Source organism: Phaenicophaeus curvirostris, chromosome 17 (assembly GCF_032191515.1).
Source record: "Phaenicophaeus curvirostris isolate KB17595 chromosome 17, BPBGC_Pcur_1.0, whole genome shotgun sequence".
In the NCBI taxonomy this organism is placed as follows: Eukaryota; Metazoa; Chordata; class Aves; order Cuculiformes; family Cuculidae; genus Phaenicophaeus; species Phaenicophaeus curvirostris.
Genome location: NC_091408.1, coordinates 10,875,067 through 10,891,803, shown reverse-complemented (window position 1 = coordinate 10,891,803; position 16,737 = coordinate 10,875,067). Strand labels below are relative to the sequence as shown.

The window sequence follows — 16,737 nt, the reverse complement described above, 5'->3', positions numbered from 1 at the left end:
CACATGGAAGCAGTTAGTAAACGAGGGGAAGGTCAGATCCAGCCCTCCATGTGTTGATTGCAAGCACACATTTTTTCCCAAAGGCAAAAAAGAAACACACTTGAACCCTTAACGCAGATAGGCTGAAGCTGATTTATTGGGGTGATTTAGATCTGTTAAAACAAATTTAATTTTGAATACAATTTTATATCAATTAACAGAGTCTCACAAGTATAGCCATTAAGGAATCTCTTTCCAAAACCAAAGCCAAATATTCAAGATTTATGAGACTGACTTACCATATTGGAAGTAACTAATTATTCGTAATGATTCTTTGTACTCTGACAGTGATTATGTATTTTCAGTGCAAATGACCGTGATGAAGCAAGTGATAAAGGCAGCCCATGTTTGCGGAGAGGGTACCGAGAGGTTAAGACCCAATTGTTTTAGCCGGGCACTGGGGTAGCAGGGGGAAAACCAACAGAACAGCTAAGCCCAGTGATGCAAAAACCACCTTATTTAACATCCTGAAGTATGTTCTGGTGCATGTCAGAGCTGCAATGAAAGCCTGTGGTCTCTTTTTTTTATTGCCTTAAGCAATTCTGCACTCAGTTTATTTGTTCTCACCTTTTGGTTGTCCTTCCACCTTGGACATGACAGTCTTCAACAGCGCAAGGCCTCACAGAGGCAGCTCGCATTGCTCACAACAGCTTGTGGCGCATGTTTGGGGTGAGAGGAACAACACAGATTTAGGGCCTGATTCTCATTTGCACAGAAGTCTCTTCATCTTGCCCTAATGGCACAAGGCAGAAAAAGTGTAATAGCAGCCCTGCTTCCAGCTTTACAGGATGGAGGAAACATCTCTAGATTACTCTGCTCTGATGAACGTCCCTGGGAATCCAAAAATGATAGTTAGACAGGGACTGGGTAGATTTTCACATCTCCTCAGGCTACATGGAATACAAAAGCACCGCCTTTCTCCTCTTTTCATAACTTCCAGTCCTGCCCCAGACATAGGAATAGAGTAATTGAGAACAAAGTCCCCGTTTCAGTGAGATGTTCCGGTGCCAGCAAGGTTAATGTCCAGGGGCAGGCTCGTGGCAAGCGCAATGCCACATTTACAGGAGGGTAGATCCTGTTCTGACGTTGTACTCACTCAAGCCACGAAGGAGGGTGTGATTTCTGATCCTCAAAAAAGCAGAGGCATAGCAAGCTGGCCATTAAAATCTGCGACGACATGCGTGTGATTAAACTGTTAATGTCAATATTGTAATCGCAGTCTGACTCACAGGACAGCTGGTAAGAGACTTGATCTGTATTGCTTAGCCCCAGTCACCTGATGCAGACCAGGGTTACAAAAAGGTTGTGCCCCATCACATGGCAGGGACTGGCATCCACTGGCTCATGTGGCTAGCACCGGCTGCCTGCCGAAAGGGGAAAATCACATCAAACACGGGCGCAATATTGGTAAATTCAGCTCTGCCTCTCCTTCAGCAAGAGGAAAGCTTTTCTATAAGTTCCCTTGATTTCATCTGACCTGCAGGGCTGTTGCAAAGGTGATCGAGTGTCTCCTGTCCACCCCTAGGGCTGCTGCTAGGCTGTCCTCCTTCCGTGTCTCACTGGCCCATCTCTTCTGCTTCTTTTGGAATTTTCTGTGCTCATTTCCATCTAGCTGAGTTCTAGCCATTTAAGCCTGTGGTAAATTTTGCCTGGTGTTGTCTAAGCACCGAAAGAGCTATAGCCTGCAAAGCTTCTTTTCAGTAAATTCTGGATTAATGAAGAAGGCCTCTCTATTGTTGGAATGTCTAATACAATTATGAACTGAATGAGCGGACTAGGCAGCAGTGGAGGGCTCCCAGGTTCGTGGCAGGGAATTGTCTGTTTTAACATCCATCTGTTTTCATTCCCTCTGATCCATTATCATTCACCTAGAGTTATAACATGATGAATATCATTGTGTGGAAAGCCATTTGATGCTGGGGGGAAAAAAAAATCACTGTAGGTCTGCCTTCTATTGAAAACGTGAAATTGCCTCGGTGGAAGGAAAGGCATGATTGATTCAGAGATGCTGTTTCAAATAGAGGCATCCTTTCAAATGCGGGCTGTTTGATTTTGTCAGTGCCTTTGGATGACCCTTCTGCTGCACCTTTCAACAAAAATATACATATAGAGCAAACTGGGGATAACTATGGATAATCGTAGTGCTGCTGAGTTTCTGGAGTTAATTGAAAAAAAATTGTATTCATAACTTTCCCCAGAAGGCACCTTCAGTTTACGTTCACAGTGACATTAAACTGTATGTAAACACACAAGCGGGATGAGAATCTTGATGACCCTGCTAACAGGAAATAAAGGAACTTTACAGGCAATTTCCACTGTCCTTGTTGGTCAGCAAATTTGGAAGTGAATGAAAAAAAGAGAACTGGAAATGCATATTAATGATGGAGTACCTAAAGCAGAATGGGACCAAAATGAGCGCTACCAAGAGAAACTTTTATAGATTCCCCAATTTAACTTTTTTGACTGCCTACCCTTATGATGTACTTATAAGCAAGACAGAAATTACTTTGTAAATTAAAGAGCAGGCTCACAAATATAAAAATAGCTTACTGAACTCAATGTAAATGCTCTTTTCTAGAAAGCGACACTCAAAATATTGGTGAAGCAAATAGTTGTTAAGTTCTATCCACTGTTAGAACTTTAAAATACCATACGCCTATAAAAATCTAGTATCGTCCCTTAAAGAAAAAGGAGAGAAAATACTCCATTGGAAACCCACAGCCCAGCAAAACCTAGAGCAGATAACTATCTGACTCCCCACTAGCCTGTAATTACTCAAGGAAAAAGCTAGCCTTAGCTATCTTCCTTGTTTAATTGGCACACAAAAGATTATAGGATTTTATTAGGACAAAAATGACACCGACACAAGTGTGATTGAGGCATGTAATGCATGAATGACTTCTGTCATTAAGAGGTTTTGTACGACACATGGGATTTTTACCTTTGGTTTTAAATTGCTTAAATTTAAACGGTGCTCCATTTAAAAAGGATGATATTTATTTTAGCTTTTGCTTAAGTAAGGTTAGGGAAAGCTGTTGCCAGACACCAGAAACACTTCTAAAAGAGTCTTTTGGGGTCAGGTGGAAGGAGGCTAATTTTCAACGGCTCTGTTATTACAATTAGATCAGGAATATTAAGAAAAAAAAAAAGAAAAAAAAACAAAGAAGGAAAGGCAGTCATTGCAGTCTTTGACGGGTATGTTAGACACCCAGCTATCAGCTTGTCACAGCTGCGGGCACCGGCCTGAGGAAGCCTCCACTCCTGGTGATGACTGAATGGGAACACAAGTGGGAACAGGTGACAGGAGACTTTTTTGGCTTCCCTTACTTCCATGGCTCCCACTAACGCTCAATCTCCTTCATGGATTTTCCCTTGCCTATTTATGAAGCTCGGTGGACTTGCTTAGATTTTATTTCACAACATGCTTCTAACTTCTCTCACATCCAGAACTGGAGGGTACCCCTGGGGAAGGTGAGACCAGCTGAAGACATAAGGAATGAAGCCAAGTCAGTCAAATGGAGCAAAGCCAACCCCACACAGAAGGGAGTACCCAGGAGTGATGGTAACACACAGTAATATCTGACTGTGTGCAATAAAAGATGATAACAGGAGGATTAGGTCCTGCTACCACTGCAATATGTGGGACAGCCAGTGCTCTGATCCAGGCGCAGCTCCCTCAGTGCTGTCCCTGGGGGTGGGCACTGCACAACTGCTCGGCAGGTCACCAAGCTGGTTCTCTTTCCAGGGAAATGCCCAGAGACCAAGTGTTGTCCAAGGTGATCCTAGAGAAAGGAGAGAGCCTGGAAAAGCAGGGAAACACGAAGACAACTCCTGCATTGCAGAGCCTGAATGAAAACTCAGCAAGATGGACAGATGGGGAGCAGGGGGAACGGGAAGGGTCTCCTGCCTCCATCTCCATGATGGCCTTCACCCTTGGCCCCCTTGTGTTGCTCCGCATCCCACCTCCCACTCCGGCTGCCCAGACCCTCTGCCCCTGCACCCTCACCACCAGCTTGTCCCCCAGTTTGTCCCTTGACCCCCAGATTGTTCTCTGGCTCATCCCTCAGCTCTTCTCATGTCCCGCAGCTTCTCCTGTCCCTCTCAGGTTGTCCTCAACTCCAAACCCATCCCTCAGCCTGTCTCTCATCCCTCAGCTCATCATTTAACCCCAGATTTATCCCTCAGTTTATTCCCTGTCCCGGGCTCATCCTTTGACCGCCAACTTGCCCCTCAGTCTATCTCTCATCCCTCTGCTCATCATTGAACCCCCAACTTATCTCAGCTTATTCTCTGTCCCTGGCTCATCCTTTGACCCCCTCAACTTGCCCCTCAATCTGTCCGTTGTCTCTCAGCTCGTTCCTTGTCCTAGGCTCATCGTTTGACCCCTAACTTGCCTTTCAGCCTGTCTCTCATCCTTCAGCTCATCCTTGTCCCTGGCTGATCCTTTGATGACCCAACTTGCCCCTCAGCCTTTCCCTTGCCTGTCAGGTCATCCTTGCCCCTGACCCATCCTTAGACCCCCCCCAACTTGCCCCTCAGCCTGTCCCTTGTCCCTCTGCTCATTCTTGTCCCTGGATCACCCTTTGACTGCCCAAACGTGCCCCTCAGCCTGTCCCTCGTCCCTCAACTCATCCTTGTCCCTGGCTCATCCTTTGACCCTCTCCACCTTGCTTCTCATCTCATCTTTGTCTCCGGCTCATCCTTTGACCCCCCCCAACTTTCCCCTCAGCTTATCTTTGTCTCCGGCTCATCCTTAGACCCCCCCCAACTTGCCCCTCAGCCTGTCCCTTGTCCCTCTGCTCATTCTTGTCCCTGGATCACCCTTTGACTGCCCAAACGTGCCCCTCAGCCTGTCCCTCAACTCATCCTTGTCCCTGGCTCATCCTTTGACCCTCTCCACCTTGCCTCTCAGCTCATCTTTGTCTCCGGCTCATCCTTTGATCCCCCCCAACTTGCCCCTCAGCCTGTCCCTTACCACTCAGCTCATCCTTTGACACCCCCACTTGCCCGTCAGCTCACCCTTGTTGCTTGCTGATACTCTGACCCCCAATTTGGCCCTTCAGGCCATCCTTGTCCCTGGCTCATCCTTTGACCTCCAAAATTGTCCCTCAGTACATCCTTTGATCCCTCAGCTCATCCTGGTCCCTCAGCTCATCGTTTGCCCCCCCCCAGCTTGCCCCCCCCAACCTGTTCCTTGTCCCTCAGCTCATCCTTGTCCCTGGCTCATCCTTTGACCTCCAAAATTGTCCCTCAGCTCATCCTTTGCCCTCTCAACTTGCCCCTCAGCCTGTCCCTTGTCCCTTAGCTCATCCTTGTCCCTGGCCATCCTTTGACCCCTAAGCTTGCACCACAGTTCACCCTTGTCCCTGGATCACCCTTTGACATCCCCAAAGTTGTCCCTCAGCTCATCCTTGCCTGTGGCTCATCCTTTGCCCCCCCCCCCCAACTTGCCCCTCAGCCTGTCCCTTGTCCCTCAGCTCATCCTTCTCCCTGGATCATCCTTTGACCCCCCCAACTTGCCCCTCAGCTGATCCTTGTCCCTTGCTCATGCTTTGACCCCCTAACTTATTCCTCAGCTCATCCTTGTCCCTGGCTCATCCTTTGCCTGCCCAACTCGCCCACCAGCTCATTCTTTGACCTCCCAACTTGTCCCTCAGCTCATCCTTGTCCCCGGACCACCCTTTGACCCCCAACTTGCCCCTCAGCCTGTCCCTTGTCCCTCAGCTCATCCTTCTCCCTGGATCATCCTTTGACCCCCCAACTTGCCCCTCAGCCCATTCTTTGATCTCCCAATTTGCCCTCAGCTCATCCTTGTCCTTGGCTCATCTTTTGACCCCCCAACTTGCCCCTCAGCTCATCCTTTGCCCTCTCAACTTGCCCCTCAGCCTGCCCCTTGTCCCTCAGCTCATCCTTGTCCCTGGCCATCCTTTGACCCCTAAGCTTGCCTCACAGTTCACCCTTGTCCCTGGATCACCCTTTGACATCCCCAAAGTTGTCCCTCAGCTCATCCTTGCCTGTGGCTCATCCTTTGCCCCCCCCCAACTTGCCCCTCAGCTCATCCTTCTCCCTGGATCATCCTTTGACTCCTCAACTTGCCCCTCAGCTCATCCTTGTCCCTGGATCATCCTTTGACCCCTAACTTTATTCCTCAGCTCATCCTTGTCCCTGGCTCATCCTTTGACCCCCAAAGTTGTCTCTCAGCTCATCCTCGCCCCTGGCTCATTCTTCGCCCCCTCTGCTCTCCCCCTGTCCCTCAGCTCCCCCTCTGCCCCCCTTCTCGGCTCACCCCCCATCCCTCGGTCCACCCTCTCCCTCCGCCGCCCCTCCCCGGTCCCCCCTTGTCCCCGGGTGTCCCCCCTCCCCCGGCGGGGGCTCAGCGGTACCCGGGAGGGGGGGGGGGGGGGGCGGCGCGGGGCCGCGTGTGTGGCGGGGGGGGGGAAACTTTTGCGTGCGGCGGGGGGGGCGAGGCCGGGCGAGGCGGGAAGGAGGAGGAGGAGGAGGAGGAGGAGGCAGGGGGGCCGGGGGCACGGCCGGGCCTGCGCCGGGGAATGACGCGCAGCTGGCAGCCCTGCTCATGCGCGGCCGGCCGGGCGGTGCTAGCGCCGCGTCCCAGCTCGGGGAGAATGGGGCGGCATCCGGGCAGCGCCGACTGAGCGGCTGCGGGGGGCCGGGGCCGCGCCGGGCGCCATCCGGCAGCGGGGGGGGCGCCGCCGGGGGGGCCGCGAGCCGCCCGCCCGCAGCAGGAGGACGAGGACGAGGAGGAGGAGGACGAGGAGAAGGAGCAGCAGGAGGAGGAGGAGGAGGGGGCGGCGGGGGCTGCCCGGGGATTGTCTCGCTCGCTCCGCGGCAACAAAGTTGGGCGGCGAGCGCGGAGCGGCGCTGCCCCCGGGGAGGGGGCGCCCGCCTGGATTATCCCGACCCGGGTCGAGCCGTGGATCTGCCTCTCTCTTCCGCGCCGAGGGAATCCGACCTGTCCTGAGCCACAGAGATTTCCCCCCCCCCCTTCCTTCCCCCCCCCCACTCCTTTTCCCGTCTCTGCCCCTTTTTTCTTTTTTCCTCTTATTTTTTTTTTAATTTTTTTTTGGGGTGGGTGGGGGGTGGAAATTTGTCAAGGTCATTCCGTGGATTTAATATTTTTTGTGTGCCGCTCGCCCCACCGCCGCCCAGCCTTGCTCTGTGGATTATCATCGCCCTGGATCCGAGGGTCTGAACAGCAGGATTTTTGTTGTTGTTGTTGATTTTTCTTTTTTTTTTTTTAAATTATTTTTTTAATTATTATTTTTCTCAAGGGGCTCCGTGGTTCGGAGAGAGAGAGAGGGCGAGCGGTGAGTTGGAGGGGGGCGACTTTTCTCCCCCCCCCCCCACCCGCTCCTTGTCAAAAAAAAAATATATTTTTATTATAATTATTAAAATTTTTTTGTGATTCGCCGCTTCCTCGGCGATGGATGGGAAGATCCGCCAGAGCCGGCGGTCCAGGTCGCAGCGGGACCGCGTGCGGCGGCGGGAGGCGGCGGCCCGCGACCCGCGGAACCAGAGCCCCTCGTCGGGCTCGGAGAAGGAGCCGAGCCCCGGGCAGGAGAAGGGCGGCCCGCTCTGCACCGCCCCGCGGGGCCCGCCGCCCGCAGCCCGCACCGCGCGGCCCCCGCGCCGCCGCCGCCGCGAGTCCAGCTCCCAGGAGGAGGATCTGATCGATGGCTTCGCCATAGCCAGCTTCAACACCCTGGAAGCGCTCGAGGTAGGAGCTCGGAGGCGGGGGGGGGGTTGCCTTTCCTCCTTTCCCCCCTCTCCTCCTTTCCCCCGCGGGAAGGAGGGGAAAAAAATAATATATATATATATATAAAAATATATAGGAGAAGGAAGCGCCGCGCTTTCAGGCTGCCGGGTTTTGCAAATAGCGATTAATGGGCATTAATCCTGGTGTCAGCCCGCAGGGAGACGGGGGGAGGCGGCCCCGGGGCTCCCAGCCCCGCCGGCAACTTGCTGCACCCCCCCCACACCTTTTCCCAGCCCCCTCCCTCTCCCTCCTTCCCCCCCTCCCTTTCTCCAGTCTCCCCACCCCTCCTTTTCCCCTTTTTTACCCGGCTCCCCCCCCCCCCTTTTTCTACTTCCCCCCCCCCCTTTATCCCCGGCTCCCCTCTCCTGCTTTCCCCTTTCCCCCGGCTCCCACCCCCTTCCCCTTTCTCCTTTTCCCCCGGATCCCCCCCCTTTTCCAGCTTCCCCTCTCTCTTTTACCCCAGCTCCCCCCGTTTCTAGCTTCCCCCCCTTTCCAGCTGACAGCCCCCCCGCCATTCCCCTGGCTCCCCCCCTTTCACCCCAGTTCCCCCACTTTGCCAGCTCCCCCCTCCCCCTTTTCCAGTTCCCCCCCCCTTTTCCCCTGGCTATCCTTCTTTTTCCAGCTCTCCTCCTCCCCTTTTCCCCCTGCTGCCCCCCTTTTCCAGTCACCCTTCCCTTTTACCCTGCCTCCCCACCTTTTCCACCTTTCCTCCCCCCCTTCCCCTGCCTACTCCCCCTTTTCCAGCTTCCACCCTCCCCCTTTCCTCCGATTTCCCCCCCCTTCCTTCCCCCCCCCCCCCCCCCCTTCCCAGCTCCCCCCTCTCCCTCCGGCTCCGGTGGGTGTTAACTATCACTTAGGGCAAGTCAAATGTTTGTTTGGCGTATTAATTGGCTGCAAAATATTCTTAGCGTGTTGGGATGGTCCAGTGTTGTTGTGAATGGTGGAGCTTCCTCCTCCTGCATCTTGTCCCCCCCTTCCCATTCCTTTTCTTCCCCCCCCCTCCAACCCATCCCGGCTCCAGGAGTTTGTGTTTGCATTGCCAAAATGTTACTTTATCTGTCTCCGGAGATTGTTAGCAAATGGCTAGTGTTTGACATTTTGTAGAAAAGAGATGTTTAAATGGATAATAATCCCTTGGTTGTAATTCCCATTTTTGAAGTAATTGAACAAATTCTTCATCTCTTGTTGACTGTACATATTTTTCTGGTGTTAATAGGCTGGCAAAAAATATTGCTTGTCTAACTTATTACAAACAATATTTGCTGAGCAAATACCGCCTGCCTTGTCTGAGCTAAGTTAAGCAGAGCAGGAAATTTAATATTTTCAGAGGGGCATTGACAAACTCAGACTTTGGCTTTTGATTTTTTGTTTTGTTTGTGTACGAGGGGAAGAAGTGAGTTGTTGAGAGAGAGCACCGAGCAAGTGGCTGGACTGGTGTAATAACTTGAATTCTCAGTAAATGTGAGCAATCTGGGTGCCTTTGCCCACTCGCTTTGAGACACCAAGGTAAAAACGTGGGCTGAGTTTTGGGTGCTCTCCCTACTTCAGATTTCCTCTCCCTTCTGGATGTAGTAACCCAAGTGATGAAGGATTCTGTGCAGGCTGATGGGTGATCTCGGATCTGCCCTGGGATCTCTAATATCTTTGGCTCAGACCTTAAGGTTCCATCTTGTTTGTGGGCTTTGCTTCTCCCCAGCCCCTCCTGCCACGCAGGCCTCTGGGATCTGGTGGCATCTTGGCAATGGGGAGTTGTTCGCTCATGGGACCAACTTCTCCAACTCCCTGAGGTGGTCCCTGTGCTCCCTCGGAGGCGTCACCGTCTTCCCTGGTGTCAGGGCAGTGAAACCTTGGGGTGCTGGGGCATCCACTCAGGAGGGACCCTGAGCAGCACAAGGGGTGTGGGTGCCAGAGGTGAAAAATGTGTGTGAGATTGGTGAGGACCATTCTTTGGCCTTTTGTGGTATCGTTTGTGGGGTGCTGTCCTAACAGGGAAGCCAGCTGCTTTGTCTCTGCAGAACTGGTGGTGAGGGAGTGCTCCACTTTCGTTGTGCCTCTAAAATGAGCTATAGACCTGTCTGTAACTTTTTTTTTTTTTTTATTCTTGGGCATGCTCTTAGTCAAATGTGTAGCAGCAGGTAGGTCCAATTAAACCCCTGAGCCTCCACTGAGCTGTCAGCGAAGAAAGTAAAATTCATCTTCCTGCAGAAATTCTCTACCATGATGAGCACATTATCAGGAAATAGAATTCAGATGATAGTGTAGTCCCTCCAGGGCTGACAGGGAAAACTCTGGGCTTTTCAAATGGGATAAGCCTTATTATCAAATCAGCCAAACCGTAACCTTGATAACAGGGCACACGAGGACAGAAGGTGACCTTAAACTTCTGCTCCCCCCTGCCTCGAAGTACATCAGTCTGGGAGTGGTTCTGTTTTTTCTTAATAAAAAGTGAAAATAAAACTAATTATGTATGAGTCTGTACAAAACGGTCCTTTTTCAAACTCTTGGAAGGCACTTCAGTACCACCTGAAATGAATGGATTTCTCCTGTGTTTACCTGCATACAAGAGAACATGTGCACCACAGCACCTTGAATAGTAGTTGGCACCTGAGGTAACAGTGCCAGCAGAATTCCTCTTTCTTTCAGATGCTGACCTAGGAGGTATGTGGTATTTGAGGTTCTCGGAGAGCCCTACTGATCGTGCGCATTCCATAGGAATGGTTGGACTCGATGATCCAGTGGGTCTTTTCCAACCTAGTGATTCTGTAGATCCCAGTAACACTAAAAAGGAGAAAGTAACCCTGCGTTGTGTGGATTTTTCCAAGCAGTGCTGCCTTTGACCGTGGATGATGTCTGGCAGATATGATGCAGCAGCAAGGGAAGGGGATTATTAAGGCAAAACTACTTTAAAGCAACGTATGCCCATGTAAATGACTGGAGTGGCAAGGTCATGGTGTGTGGTGTGGAGCTGTGTTCTTCAGTGAACTGGGCTACAACAGGTGTTTTTCTTCTGCTTTGGAGGAGATGTGCCTTTCAGTGTGTATTTACTTTTTTAAGAGTACTTAAAATCTGCTGTGATTGTATTTTGTAAATAAATAAGAATTGAAACTTTACATGTTCATGAGGGAGAAGAAAGAAGTCAGTAGGCAGTCTAGAAACAGTACCCAACGAAGAAAGTCTGTTTCATTTAATTTTGAACCCTAAAAGGAGCTGTTGTTGCATATGTGGTAGTTTGTTGCGATCCTTCCTTGTGTTCTTCTTCAGATTTGTTTGTCACTTGATGTTACAGTGAGCTGTGATTATGATTAAAAGGCTAGCTAACCTTTGGGCTTCCCCCTGGAAATTAAGTTTCTCAGTGGTTAGGCAGAACTTAATGATAGAAACTTTTGGGAGAGGTGGTTTTTTGTTTGTTTTTGTTTCAAAATATTGTGAATTCCCCTTCCGCACTTAATAAAATTCTCACCCCTGGTGTTCCTGTAAATAAAGGCTGCTGTACATATAGATGTATTTTTCCTTTGCGTTGACCTGGAAGTGTGAGCAGTTAAGGTTAATACTGAGGGATGGCTTCATGAAGTCTCCTTTCACTCTTAGGTGTGAATTTTAAGCATTCCGGATTTTGATTTAACTTATGTGGCAATGTTTGCTTTGGCAGTTGTAGTCTGAAAACACTGTGTCATGTTTCTGTGATGCTACTTATGACTTAAGGATCCCCTATCCTACCGTCTTCTGTGTAAAGACAGATTTGATTATATAGGGAATTTTTTTTTATTTTTTAAATTAAGAGGAGAGGAAGCCCACAGACAAACCAGCAGAAGCCTCTTTCTGTGCATAAGAAGTTAAAACTTCCCTTTTCCCTTCCTTCCTCTGAATATTGTTCTATAAATCCAGCTCCAACCCAGGTTACGTGCAGCTGATGGTGGGGTTTTGAATATCCAGCCACCAAACATGACTTGGGAGTTGACAACCCAGAAACTTAGTCTGCCTGGACCACCTTGAGGTGGTTGGTGAGACAAGGGGCTGCTGAAAAACATTGGATGATGGGGCTGCCCAGGAGATGGTTCCTGTGCTGGGGGGGGCTGTCAAAAAAGCCAGTATGCTGAGAAACGGGATTTCTCATTGCCTTCTGAAATGAATGGTATGTAAGTGAGCATGTGTGTATATTCATTATGTTCAGATGAAGCTGCTAATTATTCTTGAAGGTGATTGGTGAATCAGAGCGAGAGAATCTAAATGAGCGAGTCGGTAGTTGAGGGCTCTCTCTGATCATAGCTGTTCCTTTCAAGTACGAAAAACAGTGCTAAAAGGGAACTTCATCAGAATGTTAATGAATGCGATCTTTGAGAGCGATTGTTCTCCCAAAGTAGTTGTAAAGACAAGGGGTTGTGTTTTCTTTTTGGCTGTTGTTTATCACTTTTACAGAATCCAGCAAAGCTTTGGAACACTGTATGGAAATTTTAACTTTCCTGATGTATGTGTGCGCGTATAGGGTTTTTAGGAATGTTTAACCTATTTATAGAAACTCGTGGAGAACCCGCTCAAACGTGCATGGAGTGACGTGTTGTACAGAGGCAGATCCCTGGACGGAAAAGAGGCAGACCTTGACTTCACGCGGGTCATGTTGAAGTGGTGATGCTGCCTTCACAAGCAGAGTTGGGGCCCAGCTGCATCTGCTTGCAGACCCAAAGGAGATTAACGCTTTGCCCACTCTTCTGTTCGTGTCCAGAGCTAAATCACAGTCCATTCTCTGCTCTTTCTGCTTGAGTGTAGCAGAATTTAGAAAGCCTGATGGTGATAGACTCCTGGATAGAATCCATAAGTTCTTCAGCTGTTATCTTGATAAGGCTGTTTTCACATGTGTGTTGTACACTGTGCTGTTACTGTTGCTCTGATGTCTCATTGATAAGAAAACCCGTGTATTTAACTGCAGCTTCCTGTTCCAAAGGTTTTGTGCTAGCTCCACTGACCTAGCTGTGTAACTTCTCATTTATCATCGTATCTCTGTATATGGACTTCGCAGTTCAGTTTTTTCCATAGCTGGTCTTACATTCTCAAAAAAGTTTCTAGATATTTAAGTATTTTCCCCTTCTACTTAATTGTCAAGAGATGGTGTATCAACTTAGTGTTTCTGGTGGCCGGATGTTCCTTTGAAAAAGTGCTTAAAACCTCAGGAAAGCTAATGGTTTTCTGGATGGTGCCCTAAAGGCTCTACATGCCTTTTGGTTTTCCTGAAGGCTTATTAATCTCTGTTGATTGGTCCTCTTGGCTGTAGACTTTTTGCATTTTGTCCAGAGCGGGTAGTTAAGGTATTTTTGGTCTGGTTAAGGAATATGAGGTGCTTAATGGAGAAGTAAAACAGAGGGGTGAGCTTGGAAAGCCTGAGATTATCTGCTCAGTCCAGCCAGGCACTGAGGGGAGCTTAGTTCCCTGTGAACTGCAGTCTCATGGCAGGCAGTGATGAGGAGGTATCTAGCTCTTCTATTGGAGCTGGAGTTATTTACCTCATCAGTAAAACCTGCTGAGGTCAACAGGTGTATTGCGCACGGGAGAACGAGCCACACAACAGGAGTGAGTATGGGGCGTGCAGCCCTGACGGGGATGCTTGCAGCCAAGGTCAGGGCACCATTAGGGAGGTAACATGGCTGAGCTGGCATCGAAGAAAGGAAAACGACTTGCTTCCCTGGGGCTCGGCTGTGAAAATCCCAACCGAGCTCAGGGGTCACCCTCCTCCCTACCTGAAGTCCCATTTTTTAGCTCAGACTGCTCGACCCTGTCTGTTTGAGTTTTTTAAAACACCTCTTAATATCTTACAATTTTCCAAAATAGTTTCCTGAGGCGTAATTGCTCAGCCTTTCTTCAGTGGTCTGAAGGCTGGGGTAAAACATGAGATGAAGCTTGCTGAAATCCCAAGTGGACCAGCTGCCACAGAGAAATTCAGAAGATAAATGGGTTACGTTTATTTTTCTAAACTAATTTAAGAAATACAAGGTACTCTGTTTTGCACAGGTAAGATTTTTTGATAAAAGGAATGTAGTAAAATTAGTGCTTCACTGCAAATAATAGATGATATAGGATCCAAATTAATATTTACTTGCAATAATGGATTTGATTTCTTGTCCAGTAAGTACTGAAAACTTCACTGTCCTCCTCGTGTAACTATCACGATGTTGCTTTCCAGGAAAATAAGAGTGACCAAGGAAGCTGGGTAGGATGAGATCAGCCTGGCATATTCCACTTTGTTTCTTTGATAGATTCCTGGTTGCTCTGCAGAAGGGCTAATGTATCGCACAGCAGTCCCTCTTTAAAAATTCCTATGGGTGCAGAGATGCGACACCCGTCCTGGAGACAGTTACAGTGATATAAAGGTTTTGGGGTGAGGGTTTTTTTTTGTTGTTTTTTTTTTTTTCCTCTTGGTATCCTTTTCCTTTCTTAATGTGAGGGATTGAATGCTACTGACTGCCCGCCTGCATCAGGCTTAACAGGACCTGTGGGCTTTGCACATGTGTGAGTCCTAAACCTGTGTGCACCTTGGCTGGGGAAAGTGCCACCAAAATGTGGGAACTGCTTCAGCTTCTCTACTGTCCTGTTCCTGGTGATACAGGGACACAGTGTAGTTTTCTGCCCTGCTACAGCAAGTGCTTGAGAGTGACAGGTATCAGCAGAACAGAAACACCGTGTCCTGCTTGGTGCAATATTTTTTTAGAGTAAAGGTTTGAAATACAGTATGTAGGACGTGCGTCTTGGTGTCGGTTGTATGTGAACATTCAGGTGTAAGTGAGAACAATTTCCAATTCACCGCTCTTTAATGCCTCCAGTTTATCACAGTAAAGGTATAAAAGAGTTTTATGTGGGTGAAGTGGCTCTTGCTGTTTAAATATCTTCTGGCTCTGCTTTGTTCAGCACCTGGGGGCTGTGATCATTCCAGCCGTCCTCCCCACACAGAGAAGACAGTTGGGGCACTATTTTACCATCCCTGCTCCGTCTCCTTGAACAGCAGTCTCTTTTTCCAAAACTAATGAGCTATTAAGAATGGGTTCAGATGCTGGAAGGAGGATCAGTTTTTGTCCTTAGTCCAAAATGTTTAAAATGGAGGAGAGGGTTAAACATCTTTGGAGCTGCCTAGGCAAAACACGACCTGAGTTTAAGTTGTTGGTCCAGTTTCTCTGGTGTGAGCAATTGTGAAAGCTGGGCAGGTATGAACTGCACCGGCTGCAGGGCTCTCCCACCCTGTGCCCAGCCAGGCCAGCAGATGTGTCGCGCCCTAATGACAGTCAATTTTGGTAGCTTAATTACTGTGTACTGAGTGACTGGTCCAAAGTTCAGAAATACCTGGTGAGAAGGAGCACAGGAGCAGCTATGTACATAGCTCTCCACGATCCAGGATGAATGGAGAGTGTTTCCTTTGTAGCTTTGTTTTGCTTCAAGCCAAAAAGGGACTAAACTTGAACAAAAGTTGCATCTGCAAGGTCAGTGGTTGGCACGGCTAAGGGGATTGAAGGGATCAAAATGATTTCGCTGCGCTACTGGCTGCAAAACATGGGCTTATGACACCATTCCTGTCTCTCTCTTTGTGCTCAGAGCAAAGCTTTTTTAATCTTTCCTGGCTATGTATAGTCGTGCCACGCAGATGTGGCAATTTGAAGTCAAATGTTCTATTTTGGGGACTGCTGGGCAAACCAGGGGAGCTACACTTGGGCACATCTTCTCTGGCCAAAGCCCGTGTTGCTCCCTTCTGAACAGGTTGTGATAGGCCTTCAGAAAATGTGTGTGTGTACATATATATATATATATTGCGGTTGGATGTCATTGCATTGTCTTCCTTTCCAACAGATGTTCTTTCTAGCTTTGTAAAAATATGTCTGTAATTGTTTGGTGGTGGTTTTTTTTCAATTTCAAATATAGACTGATTGGTGCTGTCATATCCCTGATCTAGCCTGTATTTAGTGAGGAGATGCTTAGGTTAGAAGGAAGCTGCAGCCCAAGCCGAGAACCAAGTGATAATTTAGGGCTTCTGGATATTCAGCGGGCTGTGGTGTGCTGATGGACACCAAGGTCATTTCTTTAACCCCTCCTGTTGGTTAGTGAGTCTGGAGTTTCTTTAGCAGCATTTATTTTCTACAGAAGAGCTAGAAACTCAAAGAATTTTAGGGGAAAGAAATGTCTTGCTGAGCCTTAGAGTGACATCAAGTGTATCAGCTAATAAATGTGTTATTGCTGTTGATTTTTCGGTGGCTCATAAAAGTCTCTTGCACTGCTGTTGAAGAGGATGTGCAGGCTCTTTACTCCACTTAGCCTGAGCACGTACTCGCACTCAGGGGGAGCGAGACTCAAGATAGTATGCAGCTAAGAGATGTTTATGGAATCAGTCAAACTTGATATAAAATAATTATGCTGTTTTGACAGCTTGTTAATAACTTGCAGCCATTGGAAGAAACGGAATTATGGCGTTCTTGGTCTTGATGGAACCCTGGCATTTCTTTCAGATTGTAAAATACAAGAAAAAATGTGAAAGCCATTAAAATAGTTGGACGTGATGCCTGGGAAAAATGATGGTCTGCTTAATTGAAAAAATGCCTCAGTCTGATTGAAGTTCATTGCAGTTCAGTTCTGCACGCTTCCTTGTATTCCTAATGGAGAAGGAAGAGGGCTGATTTCCCCCAAAATCTGTCTGGGAGAGGGTTTTGAGCGTCACTCTGTTCTTCTTCTTATCTGTGAATGAAGTGAAAGGAAATCCTAGCGAGCATTAGACATGAGAGAGAAGTCTTGTCACCTGTAATGACTAAAATCCCCTGAAGTGTTGCCAGCGTGTACTTTAGGAATCATATAATTATATGATTATTGAAAGAGACATAAAAGACCTCATGGCAAAAACCTTAGAAAGGGGGAGGGAGGGAATCCGTATGCAAATGAAGATACACAGAATTTGCTGT

At 48.5% G+C, this 16,737-nt stretch overlaps 1 protein-coding gene across 22 annotated transcripts in view; it reads left to right on the top strand.

The window, feature by feature from the left end:
- The first annotated feature begins 7,457 nt into the window (after positions 1–7,457).
- Positions 7,458–16,737, top strand: part of FBRSL1 (fibrosin like 1) — a 537,563-nt gene continuing 528,283 nt past the window's right edge. For 14 of the 22 annotated variants that reach the window (XM_069871060.1, XM_069871062.1, XM_069871056.1 and 11 more), the window contains exon 1: positions 7,459–7,774. In XM_069871060.1, the coding sequence (XP_069727161.1) occupies positions 7,481–7,774 (294 nt within the window). In that variant the 5' untranslated portion in view covers positions 7,459–7,480. Of the gene's footprint in view, positions 7,775–16,737 lie in introns of all 22 variants that reach the window. The other 8 variants (XM_069871064.1, XM_069871066.1, XM_069871067.1 and 5 more) reach the window with 2 other exon arrangements.